Below are 21631 nucleotides of genomic sequence, written 5' to 3'. Positions count from 1 at the left end.
CAGGCAATAAAAGGCTTCATGGAAATGAGTTCTGTTGTTCTCTTCCACCTTTACTTCCCAAAAGTTTATTACTTTCTTTGAGAAAAACAATCTTGACTATGCATTCTAGGCTTCGCTTTTATGTCCCGAGCCATGTCAATATAGATGACTTTGACAAGTGCCTCATGGATTCCAGGACGGATTTTGCTGATGTTGCGACGGAGCAGGAAGCCATTGAGCTTGAAGCGAAGAGCCCCAGTCCGTTCTTTGTCCTTGAGAAGGACTATTTTACGATCTACAATTCACCCGAAGGCACAGTCAAGTGCAATTACTTGTCGCGAAACTACATCATGTACATTGCCTATTTCCAATCTATGTCTATCAGCTGGCCCTATCTTGTCGTGCTAGATGGGTTGAAGGTGTTCCCAAAGCCGCCGGTTATTCAATTTGTTCCGATTGGATTTATATCGGACATGGTTGGTGGCATTGATGCGAACAATAGCGTTGCGGTTTACTACACGATTTACGATATCGGCAAGTTCGCCCAGACGGCTAAGGAGATGGCGGAGTACAACCAAAAGTTCTTTGTCGCACTACACAGCGGTATCGTCGAGTATGTTGATATGGAGGATATAAACAAGAGAGTGGAGTTTTCCCTTGGAGACTTTGCCAGCTATATTACTCAGATATCGGATGATCCAGCGAATATCGGAAGACTCATGGAGGAACTGCGGGTCGCCAGGGAAAACAGGCCCAGGCGCCTTACCCAACGGGCAGTTCAAGCTCAGGGCCAGCTGTGGCAACGATGTGACTGATAGCGAGCAGTTCCGACTTATCCCAGAGTCCAGGTATGCCGAGTACCTGGAGGAAGAAGCAGCTGCGGATTTCGACCCCGATGATTCTGATCCTAAGGGAGTCGAAATGGATTACGGCATGGTGGTGAGCCACGAGCACGACTCTATATTTACCGTCGAGACCATTGATGGCATTGTATATCTCAGTTGCGGTGGGCAATATCTCTTTTGTCCTGATGACGGCGAGTGTTTGATCAAGATGGGGCCAGAGCTTCCCAGCAAGGATGAAAGGCTGCACCTGGAGCAATGCGGGCAGGTGATCAAGTTCTCTCGATGGAACAGATATGGGTATGCCTACTTGTTTGGTGAACTCGATATTCCTGATGCTGTGATGCTCCCAGGTCTGGGGTACCCGGAACTTGACGAGGCGACTCTCAAAGTGGTGCTGGTGAAAGTGTAGCCTGAATGATGTGCTGCTTCTCAAGAAATCGATGTATTTTGTATTTCCGACCCCAAAACCCATCGGATTGGGGCGATTGGATATACTCCAAGCATTTGGCAGGCTGGAGACGGATTGAAAAATATTGCGGCTTCAGGTCCTAACCGTGTTTCTCGTGGCCCTTGTACATTTTTCTTTGATGGCCATAGCAGAGTCAATGTTACCTGATAGACAAAGGAAAGTCTTTTAATGGCGAAGCTCGTCTTAGTGCCCATACTGAGCGCAGCGGGGTCTTCGGATCTCTGGCGCTCGGTGGGCCGGTGGAGCGCACAAACCTTACCCAAATCCAAAATCGCGAAATTCAGCAATTGCCTCATTTTCTTTGCTGCGGCACTGGCCCGCGCCAGCTGGGGCTGCGAATAAGGTGCGCTAGTATTCGCCAAAGCAGGACTCATTCGCACCTTTTCTCTCCTACTTTGCCAAATTAAATAAAACATTAAATCAACACACCCCTGTACAATTACATATTTCCACAAATGAGCAAACGCACGTTCGACGAGTACGAGGGGGCAGCAGGCGGAGTAGCAGCGCACGAAGAGGTTGCAGAGGCGGTTGCAGAAGAGGCGGCAGGTGCCGGGCGTACCAGAACACGGCACCATATGCGGAGGAGGACACTGACGACGAGTACGACAGCTCTGACGACATCGATCCAGCAGAAGCAAGCCATACGCGACGTGTCTTCTGGGGTCCTGCCAAAAGCAGCGACAATCCGGTTCGGCAGCGACACCGGGGACGACGAGTACGACGTTTTGGCGATTCCGCGTCGCGATGCGGCCACAGGGCTGTTCGGCAAGGGTGACTACAATTACCTGAAGCTGAAGCCCGACCATGAGTCGCGGCCGCTGTTTCATCTGTCCAAACACCGGGCACATTATCCTGGAGGCGTTCTCGCCGATTGCCGAGCAGGCGATTGATTTTCTGATTGCTATTAGTGAGCCGATTTCGCGGCCGACGCATCTGCACGAGTACAAGCTGACGGCATATTCGCTGTATGCAGCGGTGTCGGTGGGACTGGATACGGCGGATATTATTGAGGTTTTGAATCGGCTGTCGAAGGTGCCGGTGCCGCCGGACGTCATTGGCGCGATCAAGCAGTTCACGGTGTCGTACGGCAAGGTTAAGCTGGTGCTGAACCACAACCGGTATTATGTCGAATCGAGCCATCCTGAGATCCTGCAGCATCTGCTGCGCGACCCGGTGATTGCAGCGGCGCGAATCTACCCGGACTCGGGCAGCACCGAGGGCACGGTATCCAAGGACGGTATCATCACACAGCGCACGACTGAGTTTAGTGGAGTGGACATGGGTGGGCTAGCAGAAGGCCAAGGCAGAGCAGGCCAAGGCAGCGGCAGCAGCAGAGGGCGAAGAGGATGCAGACGCAGAGGCCGAGGCCGAGAAAGCAGCTGAGGAGGACTTTGCAGCAGCGGTGCTGGACCTGGACAAGGACGACGAGGACGAGGACGCAGGAGAATTTTGTGCATGCATTCGAAATCGCCAACTCGCAGGTGGAGAGTGTCAAGAAGCGGTGCAATGAAATGGACTACCCGATGCTGGAAGAGTACGATTTCCGCAACGACACGCTCAACCCGAACCTCAACATTGACCTGAAGCCGGTGACCAGCATCCGGCCGTACCAGGAAAAGAGTCCTGAGCAAAATGTTTGGCAATGGGCGGGCGCGCTCGGGCATCATTGTGCTGCCGTGCGGGGCAGGCAAGACGCTGGTGGGCATCACGGCAGCATGCACAGTCAAGAAAAGCATCCTGTGCCTATGCACGTCGTCGGTGTCGGTGGTGCAGTGGAAGCAGCAGTTCCTGCAGTGGTCGACGATCCGCGAGGACCAGATCGCAGTGTTCACGTCGGACCAGAAGGAGCGGTTCCAGGGCGACGCGGGTATTGTGATCTCGACGTTCTCGATGGTGGCCAACATGCGCAAGCGGTCGTATGAGGCGCAGAAAATGATGGACTTCCTCAACAGCCGCGAGTGGGGGCTGCTGCTGCTAGACGAGGTGCACGTGGTGCCGGCGGCCATGTTCCGGCGTGTGGTGACGCAGATTGCCGCACACTCGAAGCTTGGGCTGACGGCCACGCTGGTCCGCGAAGACGACAAAATCGACGATCTTAATTTCCTGATCGGCCCCAAGCTGTACGAGGCCAACTGGATGGACCTGGCCAACAAGGGCCACATTGCCACGGTGCAGTGCGCCGAGGTGTGGTGCGAGATGACGTCCGAGTTCTACAAGGCGTACCTTGAGGAGACCTCGCGCAAGCGCCTGCTCCTGTATGTCATGAACCCGAACAAGTTCCGCGCGTGCCAGTACCTGATTAAATTCCACGAGGGCCGCGGCGACAAGATCATCGTGTTTGTCGACAACGTGTTTGCTCTGCGCATGTACGCAGAGACGCTCAAGCTGCCGTTCATCTACGGCGGCACGCCGCAGCAGGAGCGCATTGCGATTCTCAACCAGTTCCAGCACAACCCGAATCTCAGCACCATCTTCCTGTCCAAGGTTGGCGACACGTCGATCGACCTGCCTGAGGCCACGTGTCTGATCCAGGTCTCATCGCACTACGGCTCGCGTCGGCAGGAGGCACAGCGCCTGGGCCGCATTCTGCGCGCTAAGCGACGGAATGACGAGGGATTCAATGCGTTCTTCTACTCGCTGGTCAGCAAGGACACGCAGGAGATGTACTACTCGACCAAGCGCCAGCAGTTTTTGATCGACCAGGGGTATTCGTTCAAGGTCATCACCGAGCTCGAGGGCATGGAGGACTGCAAGGGCCTTGTGTATGGCGATGTCGAGGAGCAGAAGAAGCTGCTGCATTCCGTCAAGATGGCAGCCGAGACCGAGGCCAGCATCGACGAGGAGCTGCCACCCGACCTCGACATCACCGGCGCCGCTGCACGCAAGCGCGCTATAGCCAAGCGCACGGCTGGGTCGCTGCGTAGTCTCTCGGGAGCCGACTCCATGGCGTATATGGAGTCTGGGCGGCGTGGGCCGGGCGCGCGTCGCAACGCCGAGCCGACCGAGCACCACTCGCTGTTCAAGCGCCAGTTCTATGGTAAAAAGTAGGATCATATTAAAGCTGTGTTTAAGCGAGAAAGAAAAAACTGCAGCGAGGAGGCAGCCTGTACTCAGTAGAACGCCAGGCTGTCAGTCTGCTCGGGCTCCTCTGGCTCGAACTCGCAGTGGATTGCCGAAAAGTCTGGCAGGTATGCAGCCGACGCAGCCAGCAGCTTGCGGCCCTGGATGTATGCTAGGGTGCGGCGGAAGTAGTCCAGCACAAAGGCACTCATTGGCCCGTCGGGCACATACAGCGCGTCAGCATCGGCAGCCGCCTGCTCGCTGCCGGCCACAGCGCGCGTGGGCTCGGGGGCGGCAGCATCGAAGGCCTCGATGTTGGCAATCGACGCGCGGATCAGATCAACTAGATCGTTGACATAGCGCGGCGTCACGGCCGGGCACCGGCGCTCGTACAGCATCACGCACTGGTTCAGCAGCTCGACAAACAGCAGCACCGACACCACCGGGTCCAGACAGGCACCGGCCACCTTCAGCGCGCGCTGCAGCTGCGCCAGCGCCTTATCACCGTTGTTGTGCTGCTCCACTGCCGCGCGCTCGGCGGCCACGTGATGCTCGTGCTCGCGCTCAAACGCAGCATCGTCGACGCCCGGCGGCGCCGGCGGAGCAATCAGCTCCGAGTCAGGCAGCGCCTTCCACCATAGATGCGCACACGCGCACGCGACATGCGCCTGGTCCGGGCGCCGCAGCAGCCGCGCTCCGTGCTGGGCACACTTGGCTGCCAGAGTGTCGTAGTTCTCGGCCGTCAGGTTGCGCGTCGCATGCAGCGCTCCCACAATCAGCACCAGCGCCTGGCTCTGCGCGCGGCTCTCAGTCACGTGCTGCTCGTAGATGGTGAATGCCTGCACAAAGAACTCGTAGGCTGCCTCCTCCAGCGCCGCCTCGCCGCGGAACGCACTGGCCGTGGCCGCCGCCTGCGCTGCCATCACAAACAGCCGTAGGGCCGACTCGCTGGCCTGCGCTGTGGCCGCCCGCTCCACCAGCGCACTGCCCGTGGCCTGGATGAACCGGCACAGCTGCCGCACCCGCCGCAGCCATTCGTCGTGCCCGTCCGCCCCTGCCGAGCTCTTCATCGCCGCAAACGGCCCCAGCAGCCGCGTCGCCCCTGCGATCACTGCCGGATACGTGTACTGGATCAGATCCCCGCCCTGCGACAGTGCATCGCGCGCAATCGTCAGCAGCGCCAGCTGCGACAGCGCGTCAGGCCCGCGGACCAGGTGCACCAGCCGCGCCAGCAGGCCCTGCTCCTCCGCCACGTCCTCCTCGTCCACAGGCGATTCGGCATATGATGGATCGCCACTGCCTGAGCCAGCCCCCGCCCGCGCAATGAGCTGGCTGCACAGCCGCGTGATCCCGTCCACCTCGTCCGCCGTAGTCATCACTGTGCCGCGCTGCAGAATCGCCGGTCAGGAGAGCCACTGCCACGCTGCGCCGCGTACGCTCAGTCCTGCGACTCCAACAAAGGCCCGTAGTTGGCCAGCTCCAGCACCCGCAGTGGGCTGGCATAGGCACGCAGCGGGCTCAGCAGCAGCGCCAGGAGCTGGTTGGCTGTGGCCGGTGTGAGTGCGCCCGGTGACACATCGCTGGTCTTGAGCTGCTCACGCACAAACGCCAGCACGCTGTCCACCGGCTGCGTCGACAGCGGCTTGCATGCCAGCGACAGGCGCAGCATCGACGCGCAGATTGCCACGCCATCATGTAGCGCTAGGTCCGGCCGCGCCTCGATCAGTCCGCTGACGTGGTCCCAGAACGAGTCGAATAGAGTCTCAAATGACGCTGAGTCTGCCAGGACCTGTGAGCCCGTCGGGCTACTTGGCTCTTCCTCTTCTGCCTCCTCAGCCGCTGCCTCCTCAGCCACCTCCACCGAGAGCTCGTTGACCTTGTCTGTGAGCGCCTTTGTGTCGTCGTCGCTTTCCATCGGGCTTTGGCTCCGTTGACTTTCTGATCATCGGCTAGCTCCTCTACCTCGGAGTTGGTGTCGCTCTTTGGCGCGTCCTCTTGCTCTTCGTCCGACTTGTCCGATTTGCCCGACTCTTCTGACTTGGCCTCCTCATCCTGCTCGTCCTTGACAGGCTCTACTTCCTCCTCCTGCTCTGTCTTGGATAGCAACGCCTTCAGTCTTTGTCTCCCCATCGGCCTTGGCAGCGGCTTCCTCTTCCTTCGCCTTTTCTGCCTCAATCTTATCGCGCTCCTCCCGGCTGCGTGCCGCATACACCGAAATCCGGTCCACCAGCGGAATAACTATAGTCTTGATGCTGACCTTCGGTCCCAGCGCACTAATCGCCTCCATGAGCTGCCCAATAGTCGCCAGGTGCCACTCGTCGCTGAACGCCTGGACCAGCGCCTCCATCAAGTACTCCTGCGCCAGCGTGTCTCTGCACGACACCACCTGGTTCAGCAGCCGCGGCAAAATATCCTGCTCGTACTGCCGCCGCTCAATGCCCTCAAGCCCCGCCAGCCGCAGCAGGTTCGACCCCACCAGCGTGCGCAAATCACGCCTCTCCGCCTCGCGCTTCTCGCGATCGCGGCTCAGCCCCTGGTGCTGCAGCCGCACCCACAACTTGTTCATTTCCACAAAGTTCGTCAGGATAAAATGCGTCGAGTCCTCCAAGCTGCCTGCTCCCTCGTCTGCTTCGTCATGTGCATTCAGCGGCAGATAGTCCTTAGTCATCTGGCTCAAGGTAGTACCGCAGGAATAGGCCGCGCGTCGGGTGCTGCACGCCGCGTGCCATCTCCAGCATGTCCAGCATGATTTCGCGCACCGGCACGCTCTCCTCTCCGTCTGCCTGCCCTAGGCTCATGTACGCTGACCCAATAGTGATCATCAGGTACAGCCGCGGCACGATGTTGCCTGCGTACTGCACCAGCTCATACAGGTCCGCCAGGTGGTTCTTGCCTGACTGGTGCGCCTCGCGCAGCGCCCCTGTCAGATACTGCAGCGCATCAAACGTTGCCAGATACAGCTCGTAGTAGTTCTTGGGTGTCAGCGACGACGTCCGCAGCTCATTCAGCATTGTCGAGCAGTGCTTGAGCCCATCCAGCAGCCGGTCATTGTCCACGCAGCGCTTCATTTGGAACGCCTGCACCTTGACCGCCTGCATTGCATCGTCGAGCAGCTTGGACTGCTCGTCCTTGGTGCCCAGAAACGCATGGTTCATGGTTGATGAGAGGAAAATGTAGTATGCGTGTGCCGATTAAAAATATAATGTACCAAGAGCTAGAGTGCGCTTGGCGCTGCTGACGTGGGTCTTCTGAGCCGCACAGCGCACCGCCCGATTGAAAATCACGTGCGTGATTAACCGTCTGATCCGAGGACTGCTTGGGCGACCGATAAGACCTTTTCCTCCCCAAGCCCAGATGGTCGATAATTAAGATATGGCCTCGGTGCGGCCCTTGAAACCTTTGTCTCTATAGATCTCTTTGAATTTCGTACCAATCCCCCTTCTCTCTTCCATTTTTAAAAGCCTTTTTTGAAATCATGTCTGAGGAAATTAAGCTTGACACCCCCAAGTTCGACGCGCGCTTCCCGAACGTCAACCAGACCAAGCGCTGCTGGCAGAATTACTTCGATTACACCCGCTGCGTCGAGGCCAAGGGTGAGGACTTTGCCCCGTGCAAGCAGTTCCTCAAGGCATACAACGCGCTGTGCCCGAACGAGTGGGTAAGTGGTCTCTATTTCCCAGCACATGGTGTGAGGCTAGCTACGGAGCAAATCCACTCTAATTCTGACTTTTTTGTTTGACTCTTGTAGATTGAGCACTGGGACACCCTGAAGGACGAGGGCCGTCTGCCCTTCTCCACCAAATAAGAGGTGCTCGGCTATTCTAGATCGTGCGGGCAGCTGTAGCAGTCCATGTCGACCGTAGCAGTTTGTAGGATGTTCTTTTTTTTCGTTATTTCGTACAGTGACCGAAGCGCCCAGGCAGATCCAGATCCCTTTTTCTACCAGAGCTGTTCTCCCGTAGGTCTGAGGTTCAACCAGGGCTCCAGACCTCCTGTGGATCAGAGCAGGGCGAGGCTATAGCTTTTATTTTTTGGGTGTAGCGATGAAAAAAAAAAAAGTTTGGATCGGTCACGCTTCTTCCGACGTGTTTTTTAATCCTCCATGTGTGGCTTCTTGAACCCTTAAAAATTTTTGAGCGGTTTGCTTCTCGTTTCCACACTTTTTCATTTCTGCCCTTTTGTCTTTTTTCTTCTTAATGCACCTGCATTCAGCAGCAAAAACCGCACACAGAATGAGCCTGCGTTTTGAACTGTCAATGGCTGCTGAGGCTGCCAGCCGCCACGGCCCACGCACCGGCACACTACACCTGGAGCGCAGCCCCACCGACACAATTTCCATTGCAACGCCTGGGTTCCTCAAGTACACGCGACGTGGTCTGCAGCCGCACATGGTGCGCGAGGTCGAGCGCGAGGTCACTGCACTGTCGGCAGCATCGCGCGTGCAACTGGAGGATTTTTTGGAGCGCGACTTCCCGGCCGTCGGCAAGTACTCGGAGGGCCTGCACAGGTTCGTGCATATGGACCGCAGTGAACTGCTGCTGCTGGATGCGCTTGATCCGACAGTCACAAGACGCACAGCGAAGGCGACGAACAAGTTCCTAGGCGTGGACTCGGAGGGCGGCACAAAGCGGGTGACGCCGGAGATGTTTGTCAAGCTGGTGAACCAGCTCAAGCCGGATGTGTATGTGGCGCTGGCGGATTACGTGGAGGAGCCGGAGCCCAGCGCAACCAAGGGCAAGCGGATCGCAAAGTCGGTGGAGCGGATCGGGCCGGTGGCTGGACGACTGCGTGAGGGAGATCACGGGCTCGGCCCTGTTCGCCCCAGTCATGGGCTCATTGAGCACCTGAGCTGCGCGACCGGTTCGCGGCCAAGCTAGCGACTGTCGATGGGATCTCGGGCTATGCGTTCAACGAGACGTGCCTGGCGGTAGCCGTTTGGCGAGAAGCTGGCGCTCGTGCGGCACTCGCTTGCGACACTGGAGCCGGCGAAACCGCGGTATATGGTGGGCGTCAGCTCGCCCGACCAGGTATTGCAGGCGATCCGGCTGGGCATCGACGTGTTTGACTCGAGTTACCCGTACGCGGTCACCGAGCAGGGGTTTGCCTCGACGTATGTGTTTGGCGCGGACAGCGCAGGGCGGCTCGCACGTCGACCTGTGGCAGCAGTCGATGTTTGACGATTTCGGCCCGCTGGTGGACTGGCTGCACGTGCTTTGCCTGCCGGAGCCACCACCGCGCATACGTGCACCATCTGCTGATGACCAAGGAGATGCTGGCCACGGTGCTGCTGCAGATCCACAACATGCACTGCTACAACCGGTTCTTCGAGGCGGTGCGCCAGAGCCTGGCGAGTGGCGACTTTGAGCAGTGCGCGGAAAAGTTCCTTGACCACTACGGGTGCATGGCTGGGGAGGCGGCTGGTGCCAAGGGCGTCAAGCGCGCGTTCGATGAGCTCGAGCTGCTGGCCTCACAGGCCAACTCGCCGACAACCAAAGATCCAGCGCAAGCGGCACAACGAGGAGATTGCCAATGCCGACGACTGATTTTTGAGCTGGTCCTGGCGAGAGCTGCGCTGTGCGGAGGGCACTATTTCATGGAGCTTTGGTATTTTTGATGTCACTTCGAACATGGCTATTCTTACCCTCCCGCAGAAGGCACTGGCTTTCTCTGTCGCCAAGTCAATCGACTCCAGAAAGCACAATCGTGGGCTTAACTGCCACGGTTTAGACTCTCATCGTCTACTGTGGTTTTTTCTTCCCATGACCAACTGGTAGTTGCGCTTTTTTTTTTAGGTCTTGTTATTCACAACCCACCTTATTTTTCTGCATTCGACGAAGCCGCCTGTCAATTTTACACTCTTTTTCTCGAAAATGGTTGACGGTTGGCTAGTCCAAAGGAATGGTATGGCTAGCAGGACTGTGCAGCTGGACAGCAACGCTAATGTCTCTGTGGGCGGTCTGGTCCCACTGCAAACACTACAGCCAGCCGAACCTGCAGCGGTGGGTTGTGCGGATAATCGTCATGGTGCCCGTGTATGCACTGACGGCATGGGGGAGCCTGATATCCGTCGAGTCGGCATACTACCTGGACGCGCTGCGCGACGTGTATGAGGCCTTTGTGATATACTGTTTTGTGAGCCTGTTGATATCGTACTTTGGCGGCGAGCGGGCGTTCCTGCTGGTGATGCATGACAGCGACCCGACGCCGCTGTTCTGGCCAGCGTCGCTGGTGCGGCGGGACCTAGACCTGAGCGACCCGTACGACTACTTGTTTCTGAAGCGGGGCATTCTACAGTATGTGGTGGTGAAGCCGATCCTGGCAGCGGCGACAATGTTGATGCGGTCGACGGGCGTGTACCGCGAGGGCAGCTGGGGGCTGGCGAGCGGGTACATGTGGACGCAGCTGGTGTACAATGCGAGTGTGTCGCTATCGCTGTACTGCCTGGTGGTGTTCTACATGGCGACCAAGGACCACCTGGCGCAGTGGACGCCGCTGCCCAAGTTTCTGTGCATCAAGGCAATCGTGTTTTTCTCGTACTGGCAGGGGCTTGGCATATCGATCCTGGTGGCACTAGGGCTGATTCACGACACACCCGAGCTGTCGGCTGACCACATCGCAACGTTTCTGCAGAGCTGGCTGATCTGCCTGGAGATGGTGGGCGGCGCGCTGGGTCACTGGCTGTCGTTCTCGTACCACGACTATGTGCCGGTGTTCCACCTGGCCGGGCGCGTGCGCCTATTCCACGCTGTGCGCGATGCGCTGGGCCTGAAGGACGTGTTTGTGGATGCCAAGAGCGCCTGGTCGGGACACCAGTACACATACCGGTACTTTGACCCGATTGTGCCTGTCGACCAGCTCGACACCCAGACACCGCTGCCGGCGCCGCAGCGTAAGCGCACGCTCAGCAGCATTCTGGGCAGACACTCGTCGTCCACATCGCTGTCGACACCAGGGAATTCGCACGAGGCTGATCGCATTGGTACGGTCGCCAGCACGCCGCTGACGCTTCCCGAGTCCTCACTGCACTCGTCGAGCTCGTCACTGAGCTTGGGCAACTCTGGCGCCCCTCTAGGCGATTCGGCAATGGAGCCCAGCGCGGTCCTGCAGGCTGTGGACCAGCAGCTGGCGGAGCAGTCAACTGCTGCCATCCATGGCGGCAATTCGTCGTCGTCGGGGGGCGCGATCAAGGAGCGGCGGCTACGGGCTGGCATGCGGTATACGCAGGGCGGCAAAAAGACGTACTGGCTGCCGGTGGAACCCGTCGACCACCGGGCGGTGGCCTTTGCGGCAGGTGGCGCTGGCAAGACGCGCGCGCGACTACTCCATGGCGCGTCGACTGCCGGGGCAATGCGCGCATCGATCGAGTACATTGGCAGCTCAATGCATACTCACTCCAGGGCGACGCATGAGAGCCGCCGCGTGCAGCGTGCAGCTATGAGACAGCCGGACGAGCGCACGCGCTTGGTGTCTGGGCCGCCACCGGCGGGCGCCGACCTGGCGGTGCTATCGATGGATCTGGGTGAGCGCGAGATGTTGAGCGACGACGCATTGTACAATGATGCACGGACGGTCGAAGGCGATTTTAACTACCCAGTGGTTGAGGTCGGCGTGGCCTTTGGGTTCAGCCGCAGAAGACCGTATGGCCACACGATCTCTCATCGTCGGAGCTCGGAGGCCGGCCGGCCGGCTGTACAGAGCGAGACGTTTGCGGTGCCGGTGTCGGGATATGGTGCCTTTGCATAAATTTTTTTATTTCTACAAGCGCTAAATTGATTATTAATACACTTCCAATATCAAAGCCCACGCATGTATTCATAACCACACCGACAAGGAAATTGCTCACATAAAGCTGTTGACATTCGGGCAACTCTATGCCCTCCGTCACCATGTGCAGATCCAAATCCCACCTGTATTAACTTTGTGGGCCAGAACAGCCCCATCCTCCCTTTTTCTCCTCAGCAAATTTTCCATTTTATTCATTCCATAAAGCTCATAACTACTGGACTCTCTGAAGGTTAACAAAAGCAACTAACTACTTTATAACTTGACAAGATGGAGATCTAATGGATCGACCCATTTCCACCGTGAATCCGAATATTCGAAGTTTATGTATCCTCTGTGATCAAGCCAATCCTCAATAGCATATCCAGACATATCCCAGCGGGCCAGGATCAGTGTGCTGCCGTCGTGCTGCAAATGCAGCCGCTCTTCCTTCTCTGGGAGCTCTGGTGTAAGCTCTATCTCAAAATCACTACCTTCCTGGCAGTAGAGATACTGGTTATCGAATTTGATATAGACAATGTCGTCGATTGTCTCGCTGGTAAAGATCGAGTCATCACCTGGGTACATCATCAGAAAGCCATCTGACATGTCCATTCCTGAATAGTTTGGTTCCTCATCATGCCGATTCTCGTCCGCGTAGTACGAATGATATCTATTGATATCTCTGGTCAGCCGAAACCGCTCGCCATTAACAACTTCGTTACCGAGATAGTCTTTGAGTTTAAACTGTCCGTCAGGTAGACGCTTGAGACCATGCTCCTTCAGAAAATGTGCTTGCTTAGCGCACTTTCTAATATACTCTGGCTTATTCCAAGCTTTTAAGAGGAAATTGCCTATACGATCCACACTGACATCCATGCTGTTGTCGGTATCCTCCGCCTCAACACACTTGAACTTGTTGTCATATGCCACGACAAACAACCCTTGGAAACAGCAGACCATTCTTTTAACAGTCTGCACGAAATCCCCGAGATCGATATTGTCGTAGTAAACCAGAACGCTGCTGATTTCAACTGGCTCACTAGGGGGATCAATGGAAGAGCCGGTCGGGACGAAATAGATAACTGCCGGGTTTGTAGCTGTCTTCAATCCATCCTGCTCGCGAGTGCATCTATTCCAGATGCCTGCGTAGTTTGGGTGGACCAGCTGAGTAATACAGTTCCTGGACCAGTAGCTGCACTTGACCGTTCCTTCGGGTGAGTTGTGGACGATAAAGTGGTCCTCTTCAAAGACTAAGAACGGGTCCTTGTTAGCCGCCTCGAGGTCAACAGCCTCCTGCTCGGTCGCCACATCGATGAACTCGGTGTTCTTGTCGGCGAAGCACTTGACAATGCTGTCCCGGTTGACATGCTTCGGGACGTAGGCGCGGATACTCCAGTGAGGTGGCATGTTTCCAAAACAGAGAAAGGAGATGGGGGTGAGGTAAATGAGAGAGACTCCAGATGCTGCGGACCTTTATAGCCAAAATCCAGGCCAGTGGCTGCGCAAAAACAGGAGGCTCAGTGTGAGGCATTTCAGGTGAATGGTTGGGGATGCAAATCCTATCCTCTAAAGCACTCGGACTTTCTCCACTCCAAACGCTGCCAAACGCTGTGAATATCGATTTGGCTGGCGTGTGCTGGGCGCGGCGGTCAGGTCGTGAAGAGAGCCGGTGGCGGCAATGCCTTCTGGCAGGGCGACACGGGTGTGGACGACAAGAAGTGCATGGGGTGCAGGGGCAACAAGAAGTCCCAGGGCACTGGAAAGGCCATTTCTAACCACAGGCCAGCCCAAAGCAAAAAGCAAAAAGCAAAAAGCAAAAAGCAATGGAATACATTAACTAGCATGATAAATAATAAAGATATTTTCAGTTGTATTTTGGTTCGCGGAAGAGCTTCAGCGACAGGCTGCTCATCATGACCGTCAGGCTGCTGGCAATCATCAGGAGTCCAGCGATAACTGGTGGCAGTCCGCGGTTGATAGCTGGGTACAGGATGCCTGCTGCGATCGGAATGCACACGACATTGTACATGGACGCCCACACAAAGTTGAGCTTGACGCGGCGGAACACAATGCGGGACAGGTCGAGCAGTGTCAGCAGCGAGAGCAGCGTCGGCCGCATCAGCAGCGCCGGCGCCGTCTCCATAGCAGCAGCCGTGCCTGACCCCACAGCAATTCCGATATCAGCCTGCGCCAGCGCCGGCGCGTCGTTGATTCCATCGCCGACCATGGCGACCTTGGCAAACGGGCGCTTCTGTGGTCCCCTCAGGCGACCAAACAGGCGAGCAGCAACTGACGACGTAGGCTTCACAGACTGCCCCTCCTTGAAGTCGGTCTCGCTCGCATCATCGGCCGACTTGCCACGGCGCTGCAGCGTGCGGATGGTCTCGGACTTCTGATCGGGCAGAACGCCGGCCATGACATGGTCGATACCGAGCTGTGCTGCAATGGCATTGGCCGCCGCCTGCTGGTCGCCAGAGATCATCCAGACCTCGATTCCGCGACGCTTCAGCTGGCGCACAACCTCGCGCGACTCCGGACGCACCTGGTCGGACAGCGCAAAGGCTGCGACGACCTTGCCGCGCATGCTGCGGCCAATTGGCACCAATGCAACAGCAACCGATGTGTAGCCACTGGAGGTCCACTGCGCGCGTATGTCCATGGGGACGTCCATCAGGCAGCCCTCCTCCTTGGCCCACGCCTCCTTGCCAACAAGCAGATGGGCAGTGGTAACTCCAGTCCAGCCAAGCGCGTGGGCAATCTCTGCTGGGAGCTCGACAGTCGCCTGCATGCCGCGGCCAGGCAGCTCCTGGTGCTCAAGCAGCTGCGCACGCACCGAGCCCGACTGCGTGTGCTCGCGGATATACGCACAAATGGCAGCGGCCAGCGGATGGCTGCTCAGCGACTCGATCTCGACAATGTGTGCATAGAGCCAGCCCGAAATGGCCTCAGCGCGCGACTGCTCGATAAAGTGGTCCGAGACTGCGGGCTTGCCAATGGTCAGGGTGCCGGTCTTGTCGAATGCGACGATGTCGATCTTGCTCGCAGCCTCCATTGTAGCGCCGCCGCCCTTGACCAGAATGCCCATGCGAGCGGCCAGCCCCGTGCCAACCATGATCGCTGTCGGCGCGGCCAGTCCCAGCGCGCACGGACACGCAATGACCAGCACGCTGATGGCATTGAGGAGCGCAAAGATCGGGTACTTCATCGGCGGTGCATCGTCCATATGTCCCATGCTGTCGGTGTGCGAGAGCTTGCCGCCCAGTCCGCCCATGAGCTTCGACGCCAGCCAGTCGGCCTTGATATTCCCCGTGGCACCGATGATGAGCCAGACAAAGAACACCAGCACCGACGCCAGGACGACCAGCGGCACAAACCGGTTGGCCACCCGGTCGGCAACCTCCTGGATCTGCGGCTTGCTCGACTGCGCGTCCCGCACCAGCTTGACGATCCGCGCCAGTGTCGACGACTCGTTGATGGCTGTTGCGCGCATCCGCACCGACTGCGACAGGTTCAGCGTGCCGCCGGTCACTGCCGACCCCTCGCCCTTGGCCACCGGCAGCGACTCGCCAGTCAGCAGCGACTCGTCGATCTCGGTGTTGCCGCGGACGATCACACCATCGCACGGCACGCGCATGCCGTTGTTGACTTGCAGCAGGTCGCCGAGCTGGATCTGGCGCGAGCTGATCGTGGCAAAGTCGTCGGCACCGTCCTTGGCTCCGGGCTTGACCAGCAGGGCGTCGTCGGGCTGCATCTTCACCAGGGCCTCGACAGCGCCGACAGTGCGGCCCTTGGCGATTGCCTCGAGCCAGCGGCCGAGGAACACAAACGTCATCAGGAACACAGCGGTTTCAAAGAACTGCTCGCCAGCGCCCTGCTGCAAGGCCACGCTGATTATCGAGCCAGCGTAGGCGGCGGTGGTGCCCAGCGCAATCAGCACATCCATGTTGGCAGTCTTGGCACGCACCAGCGACTTGTATGCGTGCTTGTAGAAGAACAGGCCGAGCGTGAACTGCGTGGCTGTGGCGATGAAGAAGGTGCAGATGACCGAGACCGAGTACTTCTGGAACACCTTGCGGTGGAATGCCTTTGCCACAGGGTTCGACGACGGCAGCGCCATGTCAATGATCATGGAGATGATGAGCATGGGGATGGCAAACACCAGCGACCACAGGAAGCGCAGCATGGCCTGCCTCCGGTGCTTCTCGAGGTTCCGCAGGGCCATTGTCGACGGATCAGCTGCGCTGCTCGAGTCTGCCCCGTCCAGCGGCGTCGCTGGATACCCGGCATCCGTCAGGGCATCGGCAATCTCGCGCACGCCAATCTCGCGCGGAATGTGCTTGACCATCGCCTGTGCTGTGAGAAGCTGCACATCGGCAGCCTCCACGCCCGGCAGGTCATTGAGCAGAGATGTGATGGTCGCCACGCACGACCCGCACGTCATGCCCTCGACATTGAACCACGACTCGACTGCGCTCTCGCCGAGGATCGCCTTGGCGTCAGCCTTCGTGGCATCGCTGACAGGAGCCAGTGTCTTGGTGCTCAGCACGGCTGCATCATAACCCATGTCCTCGATGGCTGTGCAGAGGTCGGCGACGGGCAAGGCGTGTGTGTAGTGTCGCACTGTCGCCTGTGCTGTCATCAGATCGACGCTGATGCTGACGGCGCCGTCAAAGCTGCCAATGTGCCCTTCAATGCTGTTGACGCACGACGCGCATGTCATGCCAGTGACGCTCAGCACTGTTTCTGTCTCGGGCTGTGTCTCGGCATGATGGTCCACCGAGTCTGGAGCCGCAGTGCTGCTGCTGATGCTGTAGCGGAAGTCGATAGTCTGCTTGTCTGAATTGAGTGACATGGTGGAGTGGGTTGTAGCGGGGGTGTATGTAAGGTACAATAGTCGGTGTAGTTGCTGTTGAAAGCAGTAGATCTGCAGAAATAGGCAAAGCCCTTGCACCTCGGCTAGTCTGGATGGAAGGAAGCCTTGGGTGATTTATAGACAGCTGCGTCGAATACTCTCGTCGAGGAGCGCAGTCTGGGGTAGAGTTTTTTTTTAGAGATAAGCACAGAAGAGTGGCGTGCGTACAATTGCTGCGCCGTTTCGATTAGACAGGAAGCAAGGCGGACGAATAGTGGGTGTTGCCGAATGGTCAATAGGGCAGGTGCGTAGGGAATATACGGCGACCGCGATGATTTTTTGGGTAGTGCTGCTGTGAATATACAAGTAGAAGCCACCGTGTAAGGACGGGCTGGTGAATGAGGAAATACAAAGTATGTGTAGTGGAGATGATGTTGGATGCTGGGACTACCCGTCCGTATATATAGCGGGTTTGCAAGTATGCTGTGTGAATGGCTTGCTAAATGGCACCATTGTGATGTTGCAAAGCCAGGCATGCACAGGTCCCTGGTTTCTGGAGTCTGTGCTGCCAGAAGGAATTGAGCCATTATTGCCCACCAACAGAAAGCATGGAATCCGCACCGAGCGCCTGCAGATCCTGAAGTTGAGCGGTTTTCGCCGCCGGTTTGCTCAGCGCAGAATGCGTGTGCCTCTCGCCAAACGATCCACATGATGCAGGTGAGCGATTTTTCCCTGCTCAGTCCGCTGGGACACAGGGAAGTGGCACCTCCCTTGAATGTGCGTCTCCCTGTGACCAGCTCCGCCCCCTCATATACTGCAAATCCATTGTCTCCACCCTGGGCAATATTGCCTCAGTGCTTGTTCTGGGCAACAGCAATGTAGCGGAAATGACGCAACTGACAAATGCAAACACTATATTGTGGCCTAAAAGAAGGCCAGCTCTCCTAGCACCTGGAATACACAGCCAGCAGCGCATGCACCCTGGCATAAAGAAGTACCGCAAACAGAAACGACACAAAGATGGATATGTCAGACAAGGTAGGCACAACACCAGTGGTCTGGTAGACCAGCTCCTGCTCCTCTGCAGTTGCTGATGATCTTGGTACTGTTGACATTCGGGCAACCCCATGCCCTTCGCCACCATGTGCAGATCCAAATCCCCACCTGTATAAACTTTGTGGGCCGGAACGGCCCCATCCTCCCTTTTTTCTCCTCAGCGAAATTTCCATTTATTCATTCCATAAAGCTCATAACTACCGTATTCTCTGAAGGTTAACAGGTACCTTTATTTTGTCCTCAGAGTCAAATCTGCAACTGCAAGTAACTTGCCACGAAAGAATGCATGACCATACCCAAGCCCTCAATGATTTCCTTGTCCAGAGCATCAGTACTGTTGTCCAGAGTGTGCCTGACTTTGGGGAACGACACCAAGATCAGACCACCACTGGAATATTGCGCTCAATAAACGGCTAGTAGTCACCATCGGCATTATATGCGTTAGACGGAATGGCCATGTTCATGTAGATGGGACCCAGGGCACCTGCTTTACAGCTGGCACTGACACCACCAGAAACATGCTGACCTGGACGCTCATTAACCTCCTGCACCACCCGTGCGTTCACTAACGCGTCACTAGCGAGATCCGAACTGCGTTTCCAGGGATTTCCCGCCTGATTCCGTATGCAGAGCATAAGTAAAATTGCCCTATCTGACCGCCGGTGTCTACGAGTCCATGCGTCTAAATCCTGCTGTATTGGACATGCTGCCGCGCAGTGCTCCGTGGGATGGAGGCACCACCCAGGGGAAATTTATTCCCAGCCGCACCCAGATCTGCGTGTCGATTGACGCTTGCCATCGCAATCCGCGTACATGGCCAAACCCAGATGCCTTTGATCTAGAGAGATTCCTGGGCGAGAACGCTGAGGTGCGCATGAGGGATATTCTTGCCTTTAGCTCTGGCGTCCGTGTGTGTATCGGAAGAAACCTGGCGTGGATGCAGATCTACTCGGTTCTAGCTGATATCCTGCAAAAGTATGACTGCACTGCCGGCAGATGCCGCATATGACCTGCGCAGGTCCAACTCTGAAGGGGTACCGGTCGCGATTCCTGCAGTCTCATTTATTGTTACCGGTCCAGCTAATCCCAAGAGGGATTGCTTGGTCAACATCTCGGCTTGCTGAATAGCTTTTAAGATACATGTGCTCGCTAGGTGACTTTTAGTTGCAGTTCATTGTCAACACCGCTGGAATGGCAAACCATCTCAAACATAGAGCTTGTACGTAGTCGATATCAGACTCGGTATTCACTAATCACCCAGCACCGTCCTATATCAAGCGGCTTTCTCCAATTCCCACTACATTTCTACGGCTTGCTCACTTTCAAAGCATCATTCGAAATGTATAAAAATGCTGTTTATTATACTGACTACGACTAACTGCCTTAGATTTTTACCAATTCAAGTGTTAAGCACTCATCATAAGGGTCTATCACATTGTCTTTCAGAAAATACACGTCACCGGTATGGCGGTACCAGCTCACATGGAGACATCCAATTTTGTTCCACCGCGAAAAGGTGAGCATTTTTCTGTCATATTGCAAATGCAGTCGCTCATTCTCTTCAGGAAGCTCAGGCATCAGTTTTATCTGCCATCCGCCATCTTCCGAGCAGTAGAGGTAGTGTTCATTGTACTTGAGATATACAATGTCGCCGATGGTCTCGCTGGTGAAGATGGAGCCGCCATTAACGAATAGAACGGTTTCTCTGCTGGGCATTTCGAGCTCGGCATACTCTGGCTCATTGTTATCATTTCGATCTTCGCCTCTGTAGCATGAATGGTCGTCATAAAAATAAAAGATCAGTCGAAATTGCTCGCCATCGCGCACATCGTCTCCAAAACAGTCCTTGAGCTTGAACTGCCCGTTAGGTAGACGTCCTGGTCTGTTCTCCCTTATGTTGCGGATGTGTTCCATGTATCTTAATGAACACCAGATCTTCAGAAATCGAAGAGGTGTAGCGAATGATGTCACTCGGTGGTATTGGCTTCCGTGATTCTATGTTACCCCGCCTAGAGCAATTTGTACACAGCGTCAATATCATCAAAGAGCATACATACATGCTTGCACGATGTATATTACTCCATCAACTAGCTGATGATGATGCTTTTGACCCTTCAATACTTGTGAAAAAGGGATTCTTTCGTTCAATTCATTTATTTATTTATCACAATCTGAAGGCAAAGACAGCCATGTCTGCCGAGGATTTCGTTAACCGGAAGGAGAAGTCAGAACTGTCGAGTGCAGATTTCGGTGATGTAGTTAGATACCATATTTATGATTATCTATTACATACTAGCGATATCGAGCTACATGGCATACGCAAAATGAATCAGGTAGCGACATACGTGGATACCGAGCTGATGACAGCATACAAGAACAACATTGTGTTGCACTATGGCAGTTGCCTACAGCGGATTCTGGCCAAATTGGTTGATATTCGCAGCCGCAAAAACACACTGCACAGTACAATGGGCAATGTGTCTAAGGCCGAGTTCAATAATGCATGTCAAGTGTGTATTTTTGCACCTGCACAGAAGCTCCGCCAGGCAGTTGCCTCTAGGCACCCTGATCTCAGTGTGCTCACCCCACCGATGCTTGCAATCTACAACAAGCTGGCACCAGTCCTTAATGCCTATGATGCCAAGTACAGATTCGCCAAAGACAGCCGATACTATGATGCCAAGGTAAATCCACTTAAGCATCTGTGTGCATACATTCGCCTATGCCAGCTTATCGAGAATGAGCAGCTCGGCAAGTCTCCTCCCCAATGCTTGCCTCTGCGGACATCATGGATCCCAGGCCATGTGCACTTAGACAAGCAAATAATCAAGCAGGTGTTTATTTCGAAAGCATACGAGCAGGTTACAGAGATCAATGCAGCAAAGAGGGCAGCAACAGAGGCAAGGAAAGCAGCAGAAAAGGGCGTAAAATTGGCCAAGAAGGCTGCACACGAAGCAGCAAAGATGCCATCAGATGAAACAGAGGCCAGCACAGCAACTGCAGCAGTAGCGGCTGATTCGCTTGCTGGTGCATCGGCGGCAGCAGCAGACACTGTTGCAGCACTTGACAATGCATATGCACCAGCACCCCCAGTCTGTGCACACGACCTGGCCCAAGGGATCACACAATCTGTGTGGGATGTGTGGGGCCGGGTTGCAGATTTAACATCAAAGCCATTTAAGGCGCATGGTGATAGAAAATTCCACGGAATGGCAACAACAGATGGTATAACGATATGCATTTTGTTGCAAGACAAGGTACCTAAGGCTGGTGCTGCAGGAGGCGATGCTACAGGCGATGCTGCAGGAGGTGGTGCTGTGGGAGGCAATACTATAGCTGACTGTCGCTATATCCACCAGATTCCACAGCCAGAGCTGCAGAATCTGAAAGGCCGCTGTGTATTCATCGATCCAGGTCGGGGCGATTTACTGTATATGATGCACGAAAATAGCAGCAATGGGAAAGAGGGTGAAAAGATGCTCTACCGCTACACACGGCAGCAGCGCAATAAGGAGCTCAAGCTGCGCCACTATGGCAGGATTTGTCGGGGTATAAAGGATCAAGTCCCAGAAGATGCTGTCCGCAGAGCAGAGGCAGAGCTTT

General features: G+C 56.0%; 10 protein-coding genes across 10 annotated transcripts; 6 read left to right on the top strand and 4 right to left on the bottom strand.

Moving 5' to 3' along the window:
* Positions 1–98: 98 nt before the first annotated feature.
* On the top strand, positions 99–1233 carry DL89DRAFT_256429 (uncharacterized protein; the record flags this gene model as incomplete). Its single annotated transcript, XM_040885445.1, has 2 exons — positions 99–713; positions 757–1233. The coding sequence occupies 2 exons, from the start codon at positions 99–101 to the stop codon at positions 1231–1233; spliced, it is 1092 nt and encodes a 363-aa protein (XP_040744921.1).
* A 1686-nt stretch (positions 1234–2919) lies between these two features.
* On the top strand, positions 2920–4360 carry DL89DRAFT_266410 (component of the holoenzyme form of RNA polymerase transcription factor). The gene has a single exon (XM_040887074.1). The coding sequence runs from the start codon at positions 2929–2931 to the stop codon at positions 4342–4344; it is 1416 nt and encodes a 471-aa protein (XP_040744920.1). The 5' UTR covers positions 2920–2928; the 3' UTR covers positions 4345–4360.
* Positions 4361–4406: 46 nt separating this feature from the next.
* On the bottom strand, positions 4407–7560 carry DL89DRAFT_282826 (vacuolar protein sorting-associated protein 35; the record flags this gene model as incomplete). The annotated part of the gene is given in 5 exon segments (XM_040889711.1): positions 4407–5744; positions 5843–6247; positions 6319–6444; positions 6464–7024; positions 7116–7560. 5 exon segments carry the CDS (start codon positions 7509–7511, stop codon positions 4407–4409), a joined length of 2826 nt encoding a protein of 941 aa, XP_040744919.1. The 5' UTR covers positions 7512–7560.
* Positions 7561–7831: 271 nt separating this feature from the next.
* On the top strand, positions 7832–8020 carry DL89DRAFT_213689 (cytochrome c oxidase, subunit VIb; the record flags this gene model as incomplete). The annotated part of the gene is made up of 1 exon (XM_040884250.1): positions 7832–8020. A coding segment is annotated over one exon (189 nt), but the record flags the coding sequence as incomplete, so codon positions are not given.
* Positions 8021–8588: 568 nt separating this feature from the next.
* Positions 8589–9970, top strand: DL89DRAFT_256426 (tRNA-guanine transglycosylase; the record flags this gene model as incomplete). The annotated part of the gene is made up of 3 exons (XM_040885444.1): positions 8589–9170; positions 9288–9466; positions 9493–9970. 3 exons carry the CDS (start codon positions 8589–8591, stop codon positions 9968–9970), a joined length of 1239 nt encoding a protein of 412 aa, XP_040744917.1.
* A 284-nt stretch (positions 9971–10254) lies between these two features.
* Positions 10255–12099, top strand: DL89DRAFT_221934 (DUF300-domain-containing protein; the record flags this gene model as incomplete). The annotated part of the gene is made up of 3 exons (XM_040884551.1): positions 10255–11196; positions 11491–11607; positions 11767–12099. The coding sequence occupies 3 exons, from the start codon at positions 10255–10257 to the stop codon at positions 12097–12099; spliced, it is 1392 nt and encodes a 463-aa protein (XP_040744916.1).
* A 282-nt stretch (positions 12100–12381) lies between these two features.
* On the bottom strand, positions 12382–13550 carry DL89DRAFT_266406 (uncharacterized protein). Its single transcript, XM_040887073.1, has one exon. The coding sequence runs from the start codon at positions 13525–13527 to the stop codon at positions 12394–12396; it is 1134 nt and encodes a 377-aa protein (XP_040744915.1). The 5' UTR covers positions 13528–13550; the 3' UTR covers positions 12382–12393.
* Positions 13551–13964: 414 nt separating this feature from the next.
* On the bottom strand, positions 13965–17385 carry DL89DRAFT_124895 (heavy metal translocatin). Its single transcript, XM_040883257.1, has one exon. The coding sequence runs from the start codon at positions 16970–16972 to the stop codon at positions 13985–13987; it is 2988 nt and encodes a 995-aa protein (XP_040744914.1). The 5' UTR covers positions 16973–17385; the 3' UTR covers positions 13965–13984.
* Positions 17386–18668: 1283 nt separating this feature from the next.
* On the top strand, positions 18669–19175 carry DL89DRAFT_266403 (cytochrome P450; the record flags this gene model as incomplete). The annotated part of the gene is made up of 2 exons (XM_040887072.1): positions 18669–18961; positions 19005–19175. Coding segments are annotated over 2 exons (441 nt in total), but the record flags the coding sequence as incomplete, so codon positions are not given.
* Positions 19176–19224: 49 nt separating this feature from the next.
* Positions 19225–19744, bottom strand: DL89DRAFT_313591 (uncharacterized protein; the record flags this gene model as incomplete). Its single annotated transcript, XM_040891011.1, has 1 exon — positions 19225–19744. The coding sequence occupies one exon, from the start codon at positions 19742–19744 to the stop codon at positions 19412–19414; it is 333 nt and encodes a 110-aa protein (XP_040744912.1). The 3' UTR covers positions 19225–19411.
* Between the last annotated feature and the right edge of the window lie 1887 nt (positions 19745–21631).

This window comes from Linderina pennispora (genome assembly GCF_002104995.1).
Source record: "Linderina pennispora strain ATCC 12442 chromosome Unknown DL89scaffold_4, whole genome shotgun sequence".
NCBI lineage: Eukaryota > Fungi > Kickxellomycota > Kickxellomycetes > Kickxellales > Kickxellaceae > Linderina > Linderina pennispora.
This window is presented reverse-complemented; position numbering and strand designations above follow the sequence as displayed.

Coding starts and splice junctions, on each gene's coding strand:
- DL89DRAFT_266410 (XM_040887074.1), top strand. CDS start 2,929: ATGTTTGGCAATGGGCGGGCGCGCTCGGGCATCATTGTGCTGCCGTGC.
- DL89DRAFT_266406 (XM_040887073.1), bottom strand. CDS start 13,527: ATGCCACCTCACTGGAGTATCCGCGCCTACGTCCCGAAGCATGTCAAC.
- DL89DRAFT_124895 (XM_040883257.1), bottom strand. CDS start 16,972: ATGTCACTCAATTCAGACAAGCAGACTATCGACTTCCGCTACAGCATC.